This window comes from Molothrus ater, chromosome 4, assembly GCF_012460135.2.
Source record: "Molothrus ater isolate BHLD 08-10-18 breed brown headed cowbird chromosome 4, BPBGC_Mater_1.1, whole genome shotgun sequence".
Taxonomy (NCBI): Eukaryota; Metazoa; Chordata; class Aves; order Passeriformes; family Icteridae; genus Molothrus; species Molothrus ater.
In genome coordinates this window covers 55402886-55424243 of record NC_050481.2, presented here as the reverse complement: position 1 = coordinate 55424243, position 21358 = coordinate 55402886, and the positions used below count along the sequence as shown (strand labels likewise).

The 21358-nt window shown below is 38.4% G+C and overlaps 1 protein-coding gene across 2 annotated transcripts in view; it reads right to left on the bottom strand.

Moving 5' to 3' along the window:
• Window positions 1-21089, bottom strand: part of KCNIP4 (potassium voltage-gated channel interacting protein 4) — a 389884-nt gene extending 368795 nt beyond the window's left edge. Inside the window, exon 1 of one of the 2 annotated variants that reach the window (XM_036381678.2) lies at window positions 20900-21089. In XM_036381678.2, the coding sequence (XP_036237571.1) occupies window positions 20900-20960 (61 nt within the window). In that variant the 5' untranslated portion in view covers window positions 20961-21089. The remainder of the gene's footprint in view (window positions 1-20899) is intronic. The other variant, XM_036381673.2, reaches the window with a different exon arrangement.
• Between the last annotated feature and the right edge of the window lie 269 nt (window positions 21090-21358).

Here is a 21358-nt window from a genome sequence, read left to right as displayed (position 1 = left end):
TGTACTGCAGTTTAGTCAGAAAATTATATCAATTATGGCCTTCTCTTACTTCTATTCTAATTTCAGAATAGTTCTTCCTTCATGTAATGTACATATTTAATATTCTTCTGAGCCTTTAAAAGAAGCAGGCCAAGCAATGGCTGTCATGTAGAAATAGGAGGTTTATATTAGTGGCAATTTTCTATCTCCAAAAGTTGTTAAACAAACCCCAATTCCTTAATGCAGAAGGCTGAACCTGTCATGACTATAAAAATAATAACAGGCCCAATAAAATAAAACAATGCGAATAGATGGTTTTCAAATTGTCACAAGTATTTCATAAGAATCAAAATAAGAAGGTAAGTGAAAGGATTTTCCCCATCAAATTAGAAATAACTAAATGAGACTAGAGTTAGGTAAACTTGTCATAAGGCTGTGATTTGACTAGAAAAAAAATTCTAATTTATTTCTTCTTTCTATTATCATTATCCAGTCTGAAAACATTTAATATACATGGCAAAGAACATTTCACTGAATGCCACATTTGCCAAAACCCCATATATTTGTATGAAGTGCTGCTGTATGTCTCAATCATAAAGAAAAACCATTAAAAACTCTTTTGTTGCTCTTGTCAGGACAATCTTTATTTTATTTGAAATTCATCTTACAAAATAGCTAATAATGTGAGAATTTTGTCTCAATCTTCTTTTTATAGAGGGACAACTCACAAGAGAATTTAGGACCCTGTAGTGCACTTTGAACAGTACAATTGTATTTTAGAACAACTGCTATTCTCTGCAGAACCCTTGAAATTTGATGTCAGCAAGAAACAGCAATTATACTTGAAGATTTCCACAGAGAGAAGCAAAGGATTCAGAATACTACTCTCCCTTCCAATGCCTACAAATTTTATTTCCCCTTTTCTTTTTGCTGTTTAAGTAAATTACTGACATTAAGAATAGGAAGAAAAATGTCTCTAGAAATTGAATTACTCATCAAAGGAAGTTAATGCCATTGAACATGAGTCAACCTAACCTGCTTCATTAGAATTTGCTAAATTTCAAATGGCTTTAGTAAGTCTATGTTTGCAAGTCCTCAAGGGTGCAGAATTCCTGTAGGAATCCATGAGAACTCTATGAATAGACAATCTGTAAGGGGAGGACCTAACATCAATATTTGGTTGGTTTTGGGAAAGGTTGAATTTGAATAGACCAGCAAAGCACCTAGGTTATTGCATCAAACACGCTGAACTGCAGTCTTTATTACTTACAGAAACCTAAACCTTGCCAGCCTATGGAAAGAAAGGTCTTAGGCTGACGGAACAGAAGCATAAACCAGGCAGCCAGGCGACTGCCACCCTGGTTTAATACCCCATTATGCATGGACTGTGCAGCATCAAACCCATCCTCTTGCTGTGTGGTTTCTCCTTTCATGTTAAAGGGAGTTACAAGCACAGTGTAAATAAACAGCTGCATCATACATTTTAAAGACTAAGTCCTAAAGACATCTAGTCATGATAACCACTTGTGATCAAAAAACAGTGGCAACAATGGGAAGATAGACAAGATCTCTGCTTCTTTTCCTTTTCCCCCATTCATTTTTCTATTTTCTGTTTGAATGCAGATCTTATACTACTGCATGTTATAATGTAACTTCAGACATATTCAAACGTACAGAAAGGAAAAGCATGAAAATTATCCATAGTTTCAGAAGTTTAAAGTACCAAATGCACTATAAGCAAGTGTTTATAGCACTCAAAAGATAGAAGAGCTTTTATAAAATAATCACATAAAACCACAAGAAGGGGCTCTTCAGTATAAACAATTTTAAATGTAAGTGCTTCCCCTATTACTAGTTATGAGAATCCTTTCCTAGATTAATCACAGGATAGTATCTAAGCCTTCTATCATCCACATTAAAGTAATTAGGGGCTCATTAACTTCAACTTTAATAAACAGGATGTTTAAAAAAAAAAAAGTATGCTATCGACTTCCAGTATCATCTATGTCCCAACCTGAAAAGCTAAACTTGATTGCAAGACAGAAGAAACAATGTAAAAAAAATAAATTACATCACTAATTCTCCCCTTAAAATCACTGGCAGTGTACTAATTCCAGAGCTTTATAACTGAACCTAAGTGATTTTATTTTCTAAAGGTGATGCCTACATACAGCACTTAGCACTAGCTTTAATTAAGGTTTCATTTATCCCTAGGTTGCCCCAAGCTACCATTAACAGTCATCATACTTAGTGAATGCAGGGGCCATGGCCTTGAAGGGGTGCTACATTAACTTGGTAAAAGGTAGCAAACTAATATAACCAGGCTCTTCTGAATACCTTTTTCTTGCAATCTAGAGCATGGATTACCATCTTCAGTAGTAATAATTGTGTCATGGAGCTTGAAAAAGCAGAGCAAGGCTCTCTCCTGATCAAAAATACCTTTAATATCTTTAATTTTCAAGCATAAATTCAGTTGGATTTTATGACTTACCTCTCCCATGGATGACTCTACATCACCAAATAAAGGTGTTAATAGCAAAGGAGCTCCAAAAATCCACTCTACCACTTTGTGGCAATCATTAGAGTTTTCCAGAAACAAATAATTTTACACAGCCTGGGTCTCTGCAATTCCACCTACACCATGCTCTGCACTTACAACTTTGTGAGTTTGAATATGACACCTGTCCCAGGAAATTGCATCACTCCCTGCAAAATACTAATACCACTTTCTCCATCTTTGGCTATAAATTCCTTGAGACTTCACCAAGCAGCACCACAGAGCTCTCTGCTGCAAATGCATCACATTCCAAGAACGTGGGACTTGCCAGCTTGTGGAGAAGCTGTTTTCTGATAGTCTGTTACCTGTAGGTTTGGTCACTAAATCCCAATTGCTTTCCTAGTGGGAAGGGTATGAACATTCATAATGTAGTTATACAGTTCTTATCTAAAAAAAAAAAAAATCAGTGAAAAAATGGAAGCATTTTGAGCATAATTTGTATCTAAAAATGAAAATCAAATCAAAACCAAAAGGATACTTACTGTGTTCAATTTAGTCCAACATTTTTAGCCAAAAGGCTGAAAGTATAAGATTAGCAAATCTAGTATAGGTAGGTGGGATGTACTGAAAAGCTCAAGCATAGTAGTTGAAGTATTTCCTGAAAGTTCTTTACATTGTTTTAATTATTTTAAATTTGGTGGTTTGTTTGAGGTACAGCTGTAGCCATGTTTTATTATATGGAAACTGTAATTTTCATTTCTGAAAATTAAGGATTTGTTTTTTATTTTCACTTTGAAAAATGTGGAGGAGTATAATAAGCAAATTATTGATTGAGCTGTCTTCTCTCTACTAAAATAACTGGTATAATATTGACAAGGTGTAATAGATTATATTTTCAGAACAGAAAGATACCTTGACCAAATGTCCCACTGGAGTCTTTTGTACAGGACATGTAGAATGAAGGCATTCATTAAAGTCTTTCTTGCCTCAGAACCATTAGAGAGCTCATGTGCACATCAGAACTATCTCAGAGTATTAAACTCCTTTTGAACTCCCATGAGTTTGTAAAATCGAATGGGTAATTTTCCTGTGTGTGCCTTCAACACAAAATGTAACCTGATAATCAAAAATTTTAAAGTAAAACTATTTGTAAAGTTTTAAAAGATTGGGCTTTTTTCTGTGTTGGGGCTTTTTTGCTTAATTTTAGCAAAATGTAACAAACGCTAGTAAAGCGGGGTAAATTGATAGTGTGTTTTAAGAATGAACAAGTACTACCTAAGACCATTCTTTTTTAACAAGAAGAGCTCTGGAAAGCACAAACATTTCAGCTCCTGCTTTTGCCTAGAACATTTCAATGCGTTTTTCATTAACAAAATAGTTTTTAGTAATAAAGTTTGAGAACAAAAGATTCACTTTTCCATCAGCATTAAAAAAAAAAAAGAAAAAGAAAGAGACACAAACCCATAATTGTGATATCAGTATCTCACCTGGCATTAGGGACAAAACCTCAGATTAGGTGAAAATGTCCTGTATTTTCAAATAATGATAAAGAGTATCTGGTTTATATTATGATACAATCACCAAACATTTTTCTTTACAAAATAGGCTACTATTGACCCGAGTTCTGCTGAGGAACTCCCTGTGTTCAGCAAGCAGCTGCAAAATTCTTTGACCTGACTGGAGGCATCTTCTCTATGTGAGTTAAAGCAGAGTCTTGCAGCATCTGTTCTGACTGCATTTCTTAAGTGGGTCATTATGTAATTTCTAGATGCTGCTGCTGTGGGCTATAACACATAAAAAACTTTCAAAATCACTTAAAGTGAATAACATTAAAGAACTCCAGAACCCCTAACCTAGTTTACATTTTCCCTGAGAAAAAATGACACCTTAGTACACATCCAAGACTTGGGTTTGGAAACATTCTGCAAAACCCAGTATCTTCACCCCACACCAGCATTTTTATTCCTCTGCTCAGTTCTTTTAAGAATACTATAGATGTAAAGCACTATCAAGAACCATACACACCACCAAAATGAAACAGAAAATTCAATTTTTTTTTATTCTTTTCACGCTCTATGTGTGTATGTATACAGATCCAACATTTTCATACTAATTACTCAAATTTCCAGCTATTAATGATCTCTGAAGACTCTTCACAAAAACAGATGACCTACAAGGTTGAACAGACAGATCTAGAGAAATGCTCTAGAGAAATGGCAGAAGGAACAGATTCTATTTTAAAGCATACAAAACTAGCAGGAGTCTTGAGAGAAAAGAAAATTATATTGACTCAACAGTCCATTCTCAAAAATTAGTTTCAGATAGATCATGGCAATAATATGCAACGTTTGAATGCTTACATGTTAAAGTTGAGTACATGTTAAAGAAAACTGGAGGGTTGGATGTGCCTATGCAGTGCTCTGAGAACTGAATCACTTAACTTTGAACATCATTTCCACCCCATGAACTACTGGTTAAGTGCACCTAGACTGTAGTGTTGCAGGCACCTTTTCATTAAAAATCGTTCCTTAAGACTGTTTCCTCCTGAGAAGCTGAGAAGCCTCAGGGACAGAATGTAAACAATGATTGTCTGCTGCTGTGGAATGCAACAGGTGCACCTGTGATTGGTCTCATGTAGATGTTTAGAATTAATGGCCAATCACAGCAGAGCTAGCTCAGACAGAGTCTGAGGCAGCTGCCTTTGTTATCATTCTTTCTTTTTCTATTCTTAGCCTAGCCTTCTGAAATGAAACTTTTCCTTCTATTCTTTTAGTGCAGTGTTAGTGTAATATATATCATAAAATAATAAATCAAGCCTTCTGCTGTAACATGGAGTCAGATCTACATCTCTTCCCTCATCCTAAGACCCCTGTGACCACCGTCACACTGTAGAACCACTCTTTCCATTTCATATGAAACTACAATATTCCCTGCCATTTGCTGAAAAATACTCAACCAGTTTTCTCTTCTCTTCAGTGAGAACCATCCCTGAAATAACTTTTATACACAAAACTGTGGACAGAAATGTGAGCAAAGATGAAAAATACAAAGAAAATCCCGCAAGCATCCCAAGAAATTTATTACAATCAATGTACTCTTAAAAAAAAAAAAAATGTTGTCCTTTTTAGTCCCAGCATCATGTAATAGTTGAGGTGAGCGGTACCTTCAGAGGTCATCTGGTCTCACCTTCTCTGTTCAAGCAGGGCTACCTAAAGCAGGTTTGACCAGGACCATCTGAAGATGGCTTTGGAATATCTCCAAGGAGGGAGATTGCACAACCTCCAATTTGTGCCCAGTGCTTGGTCACTCCCCCGATTCCTCATGTTCAGAGAAACCCCCTGTGTTTGTGCCTCCTGGCTCTGCTCTTGTCACTGGGTCCTGCTGAAAAGGGCTTTGCCCTCTTTGCTCCCTCCCTTCAGTATTGATTTACATTGATGACATTCTCCCTGAGCCTTCTTTCCTCCACGCCAGACAGTCCCAGGCCTTTCCTCATAGGACAGATGCTCCAGTCCATTCATCACCTTGATGGATCTTTGGTGGATTCTCTCTATTATGCTCATGTGTCCCTTGTACTGGTGAGCCCAGAAACAAACACAGGACACCCTCCTCACCTCACCAGTGCTGAATAGAAACTTTCAGTCACTTTCCAACTTCAAGAAATTACCATTAATATTTTCTGGTTTTAGCTTCCATTATGGAAAGCCTTTCCATTATAAAATTCTGGGAAAAATAAACCTGTGTGATTTTTTCATAAGTTAACTGAATATGGGAGATAAGTCTGCATGTATCTGAGATTTCAAAGAATTTTTTGCAGTAGGGTGAGAAGGTACTCACACGAGCTAAGAATAAATCTGGTAGTTTCATCATCTTTGAAATAATTTGATTTAGAAGCAATTTAGTAACACTTAAAATAAATATAATCACTCTGAATATAAATTTGATTCCTTAACACAGAAAGAATTTGTGAGGTGTAGTTATTCAGCATCAAAATTTGACAAATATAAAATTAAGTTAATTTGGCTTTGTGGCTATTTCTATAGCAAACAATCTAATCTAATATTAGATTACAAAGCCAGGGTGTTCAAGGAAAACTCTACCCAATGCATATGTTTAAACACTAAAAGTACTTGAAAACAGTCTTGAACCATTCAACAAGCTGTACTTTGGCCCACAATTCTAAAAGTTCCAACTCTAGTGTCACAACAAACTAATGTCATTTATAAAAACAGCCAACCTTCATGCAGGGTTATACATATAATAGTATGCAGAACTATTGACTTAATTTTCTTTCTCAGTTTTTCCTGAACTTTTATATTCTCTCTGGACAAGCAAAAGCATCCTGAAACACAGAAATTACAGTGAGTTACCAGGGTGTGTCGCATCCACTTGCAGAACTGTCTGCAAACAGCCAGTGTAAGATGGTGTATTGACCAAGTCCAGCACTGAAACTCTAGCACACATGTATTCTGCTGTTAAACTCTATGATGATTATTTTTGACACAGATATAAATTTGCCTCTTGAAGAAGGCATCTCACTGATGGCAGGTCTGTAATATGTTCTGCACATGTGCTGTTCCAGTCACAACTAAACAAGCAGCCTGAATACGCACAATACGAATTAATTGCAAATTGTCAATCAGGCAAGTGATAGCAGAAAGGCTATCAGAAATCATTCTCTATCAGAAAATGAGAAGCAGATTCTGCATAATGATGATGATGCTTGATGATGGTGATTAGATGTTAAGAAAATCTCTCTCAGAAAATTTAATCCTAAAAAGACACAATTTTGGAGATATTAATATAGTAAATTCTAAAATAAGTAGGCCTAATCTCGAAAAAACATCCCTAAAATATTAGCATGATTCCCTAAGTATTGCCTAAGATAGAAAGGATTGTATTTGAATTTGCCAAAGAGATAAAAATGTTCAAACAAGCTCACAGAACTTCTGGGCCCCAGAGAATGGGAAAGCTCCCAGAGTGCTGTCTGACATGTGGACATACTCGTTTTTCCACCCAGATCAGGAACAAGCTTTCACAAGTCACCTAATGGTTCCCATCATGGAACACACTGGAAATACACAGATTATTTTAGGTGAAACTAAGTGGGAAGATGCGTTCTAGGAGCTCGCTTAATGTTAGCTCACTACTAATGTTAGCAGGCATTTAGTCAATTGAACTAGACTAGAATTAGTCTGAAGTGGAACTCTGTAGGAAGAGATGGGATGGAGTTGAGCTGTGGGCTGTGGGACGTGACTGCAGAGGCACAGGGCCCAAGGTGGGGCAGAGGAGCACAGGAGGGCACAGGGGGAACAGGAGGGCACAGGGGAGCTTGTCTCCACCTGACCTTGGGCGCAGGAGGTGCCACGTGGCAGAGCCTATGGAGAGGAGCCTGCTGCAAGCTGACAGATGGGTGAACAGCCGTGATCACCCCACAGAAGGACATTCTGAACCCGTGTTGCTGATGTGGCAACATAGGACAGGTCACGTAGTGAGAATTACCATAAAAGGGAATATTGTGCCTTGAAAAAGTGTATAAAACCAGCTCGTTTCTTTTGAATAAACAATTCAGATTCCCTGCCAGTCTGAGTCTATGTCTGGGTCACTCACAGAACTCTGTAAAAATTCTTACTCATTATTACTCAATCACCCGGTTTCCCATATGTAGGCATAGCCCAAATGCCTAGACTGACAAAGTAATGATATTTCCCACAAGACTTCCCAATTTCGTTTCTCTATCACTTACAAATTATTCTTCAAGACTTCAGAAAGTGTCCAGTAATATAAGATGGTGACAATTCCGATCAAAAGCAGTGTGATCCTATCATCCAAGAATAATGTAGTTCTCTCCATCACAGTACTATCAAAAGTACGTTATTACTGGCTTAATAGTTTCATAAAAGACTTATGAATAGACTAATAGAAAGTTACCCAGAAACAGACACAACAAATAGAACTCACTACACACTTTATTTCCAGCTAAGGTCAACTGTCTAACAAAATTATTCTGAAGGAAAAGGGCAGTGCTAGAATTAAGAACACTTAGTGCTAGTTAAGAACACTTAACATAAAATTCAGAAGGAGAATAAAAGATGTGAAGACAAAGACACACAATGTATAAAATAGATTAGTTGTGATGGATGTTAACAAAGTAACTGTCAATCAGAACACTGTGAAGTTCCCAAAGTATACAGAAAAGATGATGTTATATATTCATATAAAAATCAAGTGTAACATTTTCCCAGCAAAGCCAAAGCAGGGAATGCTGAATGCTATAAAGCCAGAGCACCAGCTCCCTGCCTCCAGAGGACTGCCTGATAAAAGCCTCTGCCTGGGCTCATTAAAACAGCTTTATCACATCTCACAACTGAAGTCAAACACAGTTTAATTTATTAACATCCACAGACCAGCTATCACAGAACTCTCCCAGAGCTACAATCTTAAAGAACCATATCCCTAAACTATCAGACTATAAAAATGAATTTGGTAAAGACAGATAATAAATTCTCTATGGTCATTTGTATGCAAGTGGCATTCTAATGGTTGTTTTAATCAGGCAGTGGACAAAAGTCAAATACTTTTGGAGTATGCACACCAAAAATCATAACTAGAAAAGCTTAAGCTGGTATAAAAGTTAAAATATATTACATATTCTTGATTAAAGCCTCCTAGATACATCAGCCTTGAAAAATGAGAGAGGAATGAGCACACCCTGTTTTATCATTATAATAGCATTTAGTAAAGACACTCATAAAAGCGGAGGCACATCTTATCAAGTGTGAGATGGTACAGCACTGATAAAAATAATCTGAATAAGAAATGCTTGAAACTTCAAAAGCTTTGCTATTGCCTGTGACATTGACTTTTCATGTTAAAAAATTGTTTAAAGTAACTGCCTTCAGTTTTTATTTATGGAAGAGAGAACTAAGTTCATGCTACATATCAAATGTTCAAGAGATAAAATATTCTTAGAAAAGATAGAGTTCATAAAAGGGTCACTGACAAAGTTTTCTCTCTGAAGATCCAAATGCAATAAATAGCTGGAAAGCAGTGCAAGTTAAGCTGTGCTTCTTTATTTATTTGGAATATCTGTTCAGATCATAAAAGAGCTCTGGAGGCCCTTGACAATCCACAAGCCTTCCATCAAGCTTCCCATAGAGATGAGGAAAAGTTGATGGTGTTTATTTCTTGCAAGACGATGATTCCTACCTCATCCCAAACTCTCCAGAACTGATTCATACAAAGAGTTGTGCACTGCACGGGCAGAACTTACTCCCAACACAAACTGGGAGCAGCTGATCTCATCTCCATGGAAGCAGTAACCTACAGAGCTCTTGCAGGATGAGAAAAACTACCATAACAGGGGCATGCTGAAATCTCTCACTTGTGATAGGTAGATAAGTTGAAATCCTTACCCTACTTTTAATTTTCCAGTTTCAAGCACTGTAGTCAGTAAGCTTCCAATAAGTTTGAAAGTTAGAAGATAAAAAGCAACAATCAAAAACAATTATCATTTGTAAAGGATAATTTAGAACCTATCAAGTAAACTTCCAGAGAAATTATCTATCTTGTTGAAGCAGAATGGAGAAAAACTATATAGTTTTTGATTCACCTAAATGGTGACAACTGGGAAGTTGTCTGGGAAGTCTGCCACTGCTGAACATGTTAAATCACAGGCTGAGGATAGGTGGAAGGCTGCTGTGAAAGGGAGAGCAGTTCAGACTTAAAAGTAAAAACGAGACAAATATCTAAGACATACCAAAGAAAGTTTTTGTCCTATTCAGTACTATAAAATCTTGGCTATGTATTTCATTCATTTTGGGTACCAGGCTTTAAATGTAAGAAGATTCACTTTAGGACTAGGAAACAGTCTGTATCAGGAAAGATAAATTCTGGAATAGATTAACCAGCAATGTCATAAAGTACCCAGTAGTAGTGAATTTTAAGTACCTTGAGCAAAAAGCCATCTGAACCAGAATATGAATATTTGATCCTGCCTTGGGGAATCAGGAGAAACAGGAAGACTTCTCAACTTCTCTTCCAAAACATTTTTCTGTGATTCCATGGGTTTTTATTGCTTTTATCTCAAAATTACAAATGAATCCAATGTAATAGAATTTTTGAGCTGGATTTTTTATCAGGCTTTAGCCTTGAGCAGGCTGTATGGATTACACACAATTGTATGCAGTCAGCCTGGTTAGCCACTGTCTGCCTAGCATTCAGAGACAAACACAAACATGTAAACTTGACTGAGTATACGTCTATTTCTTTTGTCCTCAGCCAGAAAAGTCACAACTCTGTCAGCAGTAGGATTTTTTTCTTATAATGAAAGTTTGTCAAATGAAGATATTACACAAAAATCTCAGCATTTTTGAGAAGGTTTTGTTTGCCAGAAAGCAAATAATTAACTGACTCTTAAAAGTTGGAGATTTGGTGATTCCAATTAGAAATGCTCTCCATTATTTTGAATAGGTAAACAGGTTCTCTTTTGATATTTCTATTTGCTTCTCACATTCCCATATTATTTTTCATTATATTAGCATGATAAGATTTGTATTAGCATTACAGGGTGTATTGTCAATATAGCTGGGTATCCCCTACAGCCCCAGTTTTGGCTTATGAAATTATGGACTATGCAGGAAGAGACAAAAGCTTTGTTTCTTCCCTTCCCTGTAAGAAGTTTCAGAATCTGAAGAACTAAAGTCAATTGTTCAAACAGTTATGAATAAATGCCTTTCTTAAGTATATCAGGATGATCCTCAGTTACAAACACTGCACTGAACTGCAGCTGCTGCAAGATCAGGCTTTCAGTCATAATGAAACATGGACTGATGGATCCAGAAGATCTACATTAATTAAGTGCAAGGTGCATTTAATCAATATACACCCTTCTTGGAACACAAAACATGCTGTGTTATTGCAACAAGAAACTATCTAATGAACTCTGTGTGTTCACTATTGCATACTTATTTATTCTAACACTGCACCAGCAGAATGGAAAGTATAGCATCTCCACAGTCAGCATTGTGAGCTGCTGCCTACCAAGGGGTGGTTTGATAATGCCATCAATGTTTTCTTGGGAGGAATTAGTCATTTAAGTGACAGCATTTCTGTATGTACTCTTTGTGAAAAGGCTTACATGAAAACACATTATTAATGCTTTGGGTTCTTTAAAGGAAAAGAAAAATACACCAAAAAAAGCCTACTTTCTTCTAAATTGTTCAGTTGAAAAAGTCCTAACAGATTGTCAGCCTAGCAGTAATTTAAGTGCTGTTGATTAAAGCAACTGCTGATAAAACACTGCTTAATAAGACATTAGGAATTTACTGACACTTTTTAGGTAGTTTTACTATCTAAACAGGTCAAAATATTCCTACTCTTGCATTTCTAAGTATAAGCAGTCATTTTTGAACTCTGGCAAAGTAAAACAAGCTAAATTAAGAGTAGAGGTTTGGGTTTTTTAGTACAACATGGAATTTTAGCTGAACACCTCCCATATTTTCAAGAACAAAAAATGTACTGATTTTCAAGTCTGGAGTGGCTCAAGGACTTTATATACAGGAAGAGGTCTTTATAAGTCTATATTGAAACACAGAAATGCTTTATTCTAGTTTAGTATGAGAAAAGTAGCTGAGTGCAAAGAAAAGGTGTAACTGACAAAAGTATTTTTAAGACTCAAAATAATGTCTAAATATCGTTCAACCCTGCAAGTTAAGCAGCAAACAAGGTGTATAAATCTGTCTAATTTTAAGTCCTGCTAGTTCATATTTTTAGTAAAGATTTAAGGTGCTGGCAGAAACTTGACAGCAGGTGTGCCATGTAAAGAACTATGTCACTATACCCTCAGTCATGTCTGTTTCCTCCTCACTTAAACCTCCATGTGCTATTTTTCCTCCAGTCTAACAGAATTCTGTTTTATAAAACATGCATTAGAGACTACCAGTTCCACTGGATGCATCACCTACTCTCCTCTCCTTTGACTGACAATCAACTAACCAAGAAGGAAGCATGTAACCTAAAAATAACATCCCTCTGAGGAAAAATATTATGTAAAAAAGGTCAGAAAGTGCCCATTGAGCTGAGGGATTCACGTGTGCTTCCAAGTGAAAAATAGACAGAAGCAGGAGCCATTGCTTGAGAGAGTTGGAGGTGTCAAACTCCTTCCTGCAAAGATGTTCATAGTCATCATGTAAAAGAAAGCAGAAAGGGCAACACCATCACCTGTCTACCAAACTCTTCCTGCTCATTGACCTCCTCTTTCCCATCTCCCAGGCAGAGAAGCCTGGAAGCAACACCTTTGAATCAAACAGCATAGTGAGCAGATAGATCCTAGACAGAGAGGTACTTCTGTCCTTTACCCAGTTCTGGAAGGTAGGCTGGGAAGATAATGCACAATGTGGCATATTCAAAAAAAAAAAAAAAAAAAAAGGAAACTGGGAAATCCCACTTCATCACCACCACAAAGATCAATGAACAATGCAGTACATAAAGTAGACCTAGTTACTGAAACAATACCATTAAATTCTCTGTATTTTAATCATAGTGCACATCCTCACAACTTGCATGTCTACTTTCTTTATTTTTCTTTTTCTTGTTCATCGTGGATTTGGTAGACTGGCTGTGCAGAAATCAGGGCAGCACCTAAGTGTGCATGTATGTCAATTACAGCACCTTTTTAAAAAGAACAACAAATTTTAATGCATACTTGTTTCAGTTACCAGCAGGTGGATGCTGCCATCACACAATACCTCAAACAAACATTTTAGATTTATCTTTCTTTACTGATAGCATTACAACAGATGTTACTTTACAATAAACTCAAATGTCCATAAATCAACATGGAAAATAATATACAGAATAGAAAGACTGAATCAGAAAATATGCAGTATACAATTCACTTACTGAACATTGGAATATAAGTCAACAGTCAGAATGATTAAGGACCTCTGGGTATCCTGGGTTAAAACCAGCTACGCTGTCAAAACTCAAGACCTATGGTGATCTGAAGAAACACCCATCACACTGCTACCAGCACACAATGAAGCAAAACATGAATCTATGGTTGCATATCCCTGATATACATCTGTTCTGTTGCTATGGGCTATTCTTTAGGACTTTTCTCCTACTTTTTTTAAAACAGGATCCCTTAAAACAGGATTCAATTATCTCTAAAGGTAACAGAACAGCAGATCCCCAAGTCCACTTGCCTAGAAACCACTAAAGCCACACACATAAAAGGCATTTCCTGGTCTTTGTCCTCTCCTTTCTTTTAACTGCTCAGGTAGGGACTGTAATCCCACAGTGCACTTTTCATTCTCCCCACAGCCCAGGGAAAGCACAGGGAAAGCATGCGCACAGACAGGGATGCTCCTGCCAGCCATGGTGCTAACTCTGTGTGTGTGTCTGTGTCTGTGTGTGTGTCTGTTTGTCTGTGTGTGTGCAGGGGCTTCCCCTGACCCCTCTCAGTGCCTGGACAGGGAGGGAGCACCTCCTGCTGCAAAATGCCCAGGAGCTGTTGGTGCAACATGCTTTGGCACACTCTAAAACAAACAATCTCAAAAAGGGTCAATCTTTCTCGAGTGTTCTTTGAAACTATGAGCTGCAACATTTATGGGGAAAAAAAACAACTGAACAAACCAAAAAAACGACATTATAGTAGTACTGGTGCAGGGATTTTTAAAATGTGATTATAGATTGCTAATTTATGGTTGCTTAGCATGTACACAGACATCTCTATATATTGTAAAATCCCAAACCTCAATGTTCAGTTGCAATAGGGCTTGTATCCGACAGATGTTATATAGTGTGACTTTCAAAAGATCACAATTTCAAGTTGCACCATGTACCCATGTTAAATTATTTTTTTTAAAATCAAACCTTTTTCTCTTTTCCAATTTACTGCAAATATTTTGGATAGATTTTTTCTTCATATAATGTTTATCATTTGGCACAAACTTGTTTTTCAATGTGTTTTTATTATAACACACACTGTAATATCACTGAAATTTCTAAGTCAAATAACTACATTTAATTTTAAAAATCCTTATTCATTCCAATTATTCCCACCAGTATCAAAGGGTTTAGGAGTAGTCACAATAATCAAATGGCTTACTGTGATGACACGCTGTTCTGGTTGTTCCCACTGTGAAGAATCAGAACCATCATCACACTTTATGGCTACTATTTACCTTTCTAATAAATCCTAAATGAATTATTAATAAAAGTTTGATTTAAAAAATAAGATTTTCTCTACTAAAGCCTAAATAAGTACAGCAATATTCATAATATAACTATCTGGAGATACAGAGAGGTAACTGAAAATTGTGAGAACAAGAAAATATTATCAGTAAAACTGGGGAGCCTTTTACCTGTCAATAGAAGAGCAAACCCTTTCTTACTGAATGCATGATATAGATCAACCACCTTGAAGTCTATGTCTTAGGACATTCAGATTTGGAATAGTTCTTTTTATGCTGTCACCACTTAGCAACTTTGTGGCATGTGGGTATAATGCACTGTGTAGTGCTAAGCATTTAACTGTGCCTGGGGATTATGCATTAGCTGGTGAAAAATACCTGGTAGAAAAAAAAAGATATTATCTCCTACAATGAAATCCAAACATTTAAATGCATCATTTTTTCTGGATAGGGCAAAACATCTGTATTTTAGAATTCTCTATTATCATGCCTTCCACCTTTAGTTCATTTCTCCAGTGGACACGTAAGAATCTGTGACTTTGAAACCACTGTTTGTGTTATTGCAGTGTAAATTATAAACATAAAACAGGGGATCACAACTATAAAGTGTACCTCTAAAGAAATTTACTTTATAGGTGAAAAAGAATATAAAAGAGAAACACTATATTTATTTTCAGACCTCGGACAGAGAGCTCCTTTTAATACCATATTAAGTCTTTCTGGGCTGCCAAAAATAAAACACAGTATGAGCTCAGATATACAGCTTTTATTCTGTGTTTGGGTTTATTCTTAGAGGCGAATGGATTCAATATATTTTCAACCCAACCACATATTTTAAACTGCTGCCAGTTTATTGCTGTCTACAGATCTCCCAAATTCATGGAAATAAATCTAGAGCCCAACCTCCTCTGCTGCTGCATGCATGAAGGTGATAACAGAAACAATCTCTCCTGTAGTGTGTGAGAATGGAAAATGATGAGGGAAAAAAAATTGGACCATGATCTATATGATCCTAAGACTCCTGTAACACAATTACAAACTAAAAATTGAGAACATCACAGAAAACTGGATTCTATGTTTTCCATAGATCTATAGGCTCCAAAACACATACATTCACTTCTCTTCCTCATTCTACCTAGTGTCCTCAGTGGGAAATCCAGGCCTAACACTACTTACCCATCAAAGTAATGGAAAGCAAAGCTCTTGCCAGAGGAACCAGGATTCTGAAAGGACAGCTACTATCAAAAACCAAATGCCTATGTCAAACTGCTGTCCATTTGCTTTTGATGCAGCCACACATTACAGTTCAGGCCAAGCATTATGGAGACAAACCATCCATTAACCACCTCCACCTGCACTGCCACACTGTGCTCCAAATAATGAAAGTTTGGTATCTGCAGTTCTTAAGTTCAGAAGTGTGTGCTAACAAAGAAGGGAATCCCACTTGGCTCAGACTGCGTCGACTACAACTACTGAAATTTGGATCCTTGACTTCCAAGACCACAACTGTTTGCTAATGTTTTCTCTCTCATCTCAAACAGGACTAATGGTCTCTGCTCATAGGAGACAATAAATGGCCAGCATTTGTTTGGCAGGGAAGAGTTCAAATACAGTCTATTTTGGTACCTGAAAGAAAGAGAGGACAAGCAGAATTGGGGAGGGGGATAGGGAGATGATAGTAGGACAGCCTGGCAGGAATGCACATATCCATAAAATAGTGAAGCAATCAGGCGTTGTATTTTTAGATACTTTCTTTTTCAAGTGCCAAAGATTCCGAATAAATCACAATGGCAAACTGAGAGACTGAGATGGGATAGATTACAGCTGAATGCTGCACAGATCAAATATTCAGCTCCAACCCAAAGTCCTAAGTGCTTATCTGATACACTGTAAAAGCTTTCCATGACACACACCAGCTAGCTCTTTTATGGCTACACTTCCTGTTCGGTACCAAATCTGCCTCTATACATTTCAAAATGTCTAATAACCCCAGGAAAGCATAAGTTCTCTAAGCCAAGTATACCTGAAGCTTGTCCAGATGTTCAGTGATTTTTATATATCATCTCTCCAAGCATAGGTAATCTTGACAGACAGTATAATTAAGAGGAAAGCTTTATTTTGTAAAAATTGATATTTACATTATGTAAAATTTATATTGATGGAAAGCCTTTATTTTCAGCATTCATGTCAACTATGACTCTCTGTAACAGAATTTTGCATGTAATTACTTCTTTATACTCATTGAACAGAGGAACTGGAGAGGGAGGCAGAACTCAAATTTTATACAGAGGCTTATGCAGCAGTCAGTTCTCTCAAGTGTCAATTGTTTCCTCCACCCTGCAGGAGTGGAATGTGTATTTTACACTGAAAATATTTGCATCTCCTTGCATGCCCATCACACATATACGTCCTTTATTAGTTCATGAGTCCCTTGAATTTGTTCCTTCCCTTATGTACTTAGAGATTTCACAGAAAAAGCATTGCATTTGGAAGCAGCACTTTTAGCACAGTCTAGACAAGATAGTCCAGCACCCTGTCCATCTGAATCTTAAAAGTGTCCAATGATGAAGAGTGTTGGAGACAACAGATCATTAGTAAAAACATTGATGCTGACTCTTGACTGACAGCACATTCTTCGGATGGAGCTCCAAGACAAACCAACTGATCACACTGATATGAACATTGGTTCAAATCACTTGGAAAGTCACTGCCTGCTTTTCATTGTGTCAGATGAATCTCAACTGGGATATAAAGAAATTGGTCCAATACACACCACTAACACATAACAGATTTTGTACCTCAACACGTGAGATACAAAATCTCTTTCCTCCTTTCCCTCCTCCCACCTCTTCTTTTTTTCCCAGTAATTGTTTCCCAGTATATATTTTTTATCACTTTTTCACTTTTTCTTAGCATCCATTTTCCTAACCTCCTATTTTCAGCTTATTCAATATGTAATTTTTTGTCCTTTTAGCACTATTTCCTTTGTCTTCTAAGAATGCCCCAAGCAACAAGAAAAAGTCATTCATTAAAAGCAAAAGTGAGCGCTAGTGCACAAGGATGTCTCAGAGGTATGGCAGAGAATATTTAACTCTAAGTAAACATAAAGTTGGATAAACACTGCTTAATAATACTATTTGGTCCACTGTGGTACTTCTGCCCACAATGTAGAAATTACAACCCTTTTCATAACATGAATAATTTGCAACTGCCTTGTCTAATAACTGAAACTCTTTAAAACTTGTCATAAATGACACCATGGCTTTCATAAATATTTATGTTTTTTGAATAAGCATGGTCATACTGGTCAGCACAATGCCCATTCTGAATTCATCACACCCTAAAGCAAAGCAACCAATTGCTGCAATAGTGCCTTATTCATATTACTATTCCCAACAGCTTAAGTTTGTCCTAGATATTGAACCCACAGGACATTTTGTGATTAAACTTGTTCTTACCCACACAAACTTTTACTGATAATCTCCCTCTGCTCTTCTCATTTTGCTAAGGCACTGCATGCCTTTACCCAGCAGCAGATGAGTTTTGACTATCACTAGCACAAATGCAGCTTTCTGATAGATAAAACATTGATAAAGACAATCTCACGAGGCAAAGGAATGAAACAGTTCATCCTTACAATGGCTCAGAATTCCACAGAGGAAACAGTCTCATACTTCAACAACTCTCAATGGTGCTTCAATTGACATTAATTTGAATGCCCTTGAATCAGAAGAAGCCCTGCAAGGTGCAAAATTAAATGTAAGGAGAAGATCAGCTTAAGGCAGTCACTACCTGTTAAAAGGCACAAAATGTTGCCTTTTTCATTAATAATTCTCATTATTCAAGCTGCGTGTGCATTATTTGGGTTTTATTTCACTTGGAAAAATGAAATTGAGGAATAGTCGCACTTTTGTTGGTTTCATTTTCTGACTCTCGTGCATTAACATCAAATCCCGGTAACAGCTCTACTGCAGGCATTACCATTTAAAAATGACTAACGTTTGAAGCTATGATTCTATTTGAAGAGAATTAATGAGAAAAAATCCACCTTCCTTGTTAAAAATGCAACAGACAGGTACATTCAGAAGTGCTGATGGCACTGAAAATGAGTTGAATGTTTAAGAGCCTGGAGAGAGAGAGCTAGAGAAAAGTGTAAAGGAAAGTTTAGACAAAAAAGGGCCAAAACTGTGGGAAGATGAAAATAAATGGGCTCTCTCACATAAGAAAGCCCAGAGGACTGAAGCTAGACACTTGTTAGCTTCACATCACATCACATCACATCACACAGGTGATGAGATATCTGTTGAGTAATGTATGCCATTCTCCAAAAGAAAGGAGGTATTTCCTTTTAGCTCTGTCATTTTTATCTTTCTGTATTCTTTTTCTGGCATAAAAACTTACTTTTGAGAAATGTTTTTCTCACAGTAAGTCATGTTTCAGTCAGATTTTGCTTGCTCTAAAAGAGTGCAAAAGTGTAACTTACTTCTTTTCACCATTACAAGCTTGAAGTGAATTAAAGCTGTCATTAATTTTTAAAAGCTACTACGCATGCATATCAAGAGAACCAAAAGAGAAAACACATCTAATATACAGCTCAACTGAAGGTAATTTCCATAAAAACATCATCTGGGTATTTCCTATTACTTGCATGACATGGATTCAGATATTTCCCTGATTTTTGTATAGACACTTTCCTGCTACTGCAAACTATACCTGTTAGAAAAAAAAATTAACCTTTAAACTCTCTTTATGCTTCAGTACTTACATTAATGACCCATAAACCAAATAATTCCTCAACAGCAGCTGTACAAACCCACTATGCCTAAATCATGACCTCAGTTTTGTTTAGCCTGAACAGTCCTGCATGGTGGTTGCACAGGTAGCCAAGAGCCTGCTCGGCGTTTGTCTCTGATGATATATGTGTTATGGAAAAACAGTTTGACTTTCAGACCTCTAAGAGGCTATAGCCAGAAGGCCGAAGTGGTACATGGAGGGAAAAGCCTAAATTCTAACTTGAGGAGGTCGGATCTTAAAAGTAGCAAGAAGTATCACAACATCACTTTAGTGGCCATGTTCCTTGTTGGGTAATTATAACGATTACACACATTTTTTCCCAAAACTTTAGTGAAGTGCAAAGATGGATTTACAATTGAGCTGATAGCACAGTCAAATACAAAAGTTCCCTATCCCCAACACAAATGATCTGGTATCCTACATGAAAGGCTACACCTTCTAAAACGTAAAAAAGCTAGGACATTAAGAAAAGAGAAAAACCAGGTACAATCCAGCAGGGAACACATGGCTGTGAACCTCTTCAAGCAAGCAGGAGATGCATTCTGAAGCATTAGAAATCAAACAAATGGTGGGATTGCACTGAGTCTTTCCAACAACTTGTTGGTAAGGCTACTATTCTACACTGGCATCACTGCTCATGAGAATTCTAGCTGCAAAGCAAGAAATACCTTTTCTAAGAAATTAAGTTTTCCCTGTTTTTGACTGCCTGTTCAGCAAAGTTTTTCATTAACTGTCCAACTATCCTCTGCTTATTTCCAGCTGGCTTGAGCTGAACACCTTTCTCGGCAACGCTTACACACACTGCACCCAAGAAGTTTCATTTTTAAATAACTGGGAAAAAACTCTTAAGACTCCAGGAGCCAAAATCCCTGTGGAGGATAGCAAGACATGTTTTTTTTCCTCCCTAAAATTCAAGTTATCCTGTAGCCTTTCTCAGGTGAATGTGTAACTGCAATGTGAGGTACAAAGAAAGAAAGGCACCAAAGAAGAAGGTGGTCTCCATCAAATAGCTGCCACTTAGGCATCAGAGAGGTGCATTGGAGACCAAAGCAGGAAGGTGAAAGGAGTCCTGACCAAAATTACCTCCAGGAGTTGGTAACCAGAGAGGATGTGCCCTGGAGGTTCATTCCCAGCCCCAAGTCGTTTCAGCAAAGGCAAAAGTACCAGTTAGGTCAGAGCAGGCAGCTCAGGGCGGGATTCGCGAAGCCTCCAAACGCTTCTCAGCCCGAGATCCCAGGCACGAAGCGTTTGCTTACTGTCCCCATAGACACGCACACACTTGCCCGCGGGTGCGCTCGCCCCTCGCCAGCGGGCAGGCAGCTCCCCCTCCCCGCCCCACGCCAAGTTGCCAGACTTGCTGCCCACAGGAGAGGGGACGAGAGCCCGGATTAACTCAGAGGAGCAGCCTCGCGTCCCCGCGCTGCCCGCGTCCTACCGCCTGTGGAGCTGGCCTCCTCCAGCTGCGCCGAGATGCTCTCCACTCGCCTCACGTCCATGCCGGGAGGCGCCCGGAGCCGCGGCGGGAAAGCGCGGCAGCACCGCCGCAGCGGGGCCGCGCCGGAGCGGAGCGGGAGCGGGGCTGGGCACGGCGGAGCGGAGCGGGATGGGAGCGGGAGCGGGGCTGGGAGCGGCGGAGCGGAGAGGGAGAGGGAGCGGGAACGGGAGCGCGGCCCCGCCTCGGCGGCGGCGCCTCCCCCGCCACCCGCGCGGCGCGGGGCGGGCTCGGCGCGGGGCTCCGGCGGGGCCGCGGCCGCGACCCCTTCCCTGCCGGGACACGGAGGGCTTGGGCTCGCTTACCTCCCCCCCCCGAGCTGCCCCGGCGCCGCTGCCGCCGCGGGGCTGAGCCGGCACCTGCGCCCCGGAGCGGCTCGGAGCGGGGCGGCCGTGGGGACTG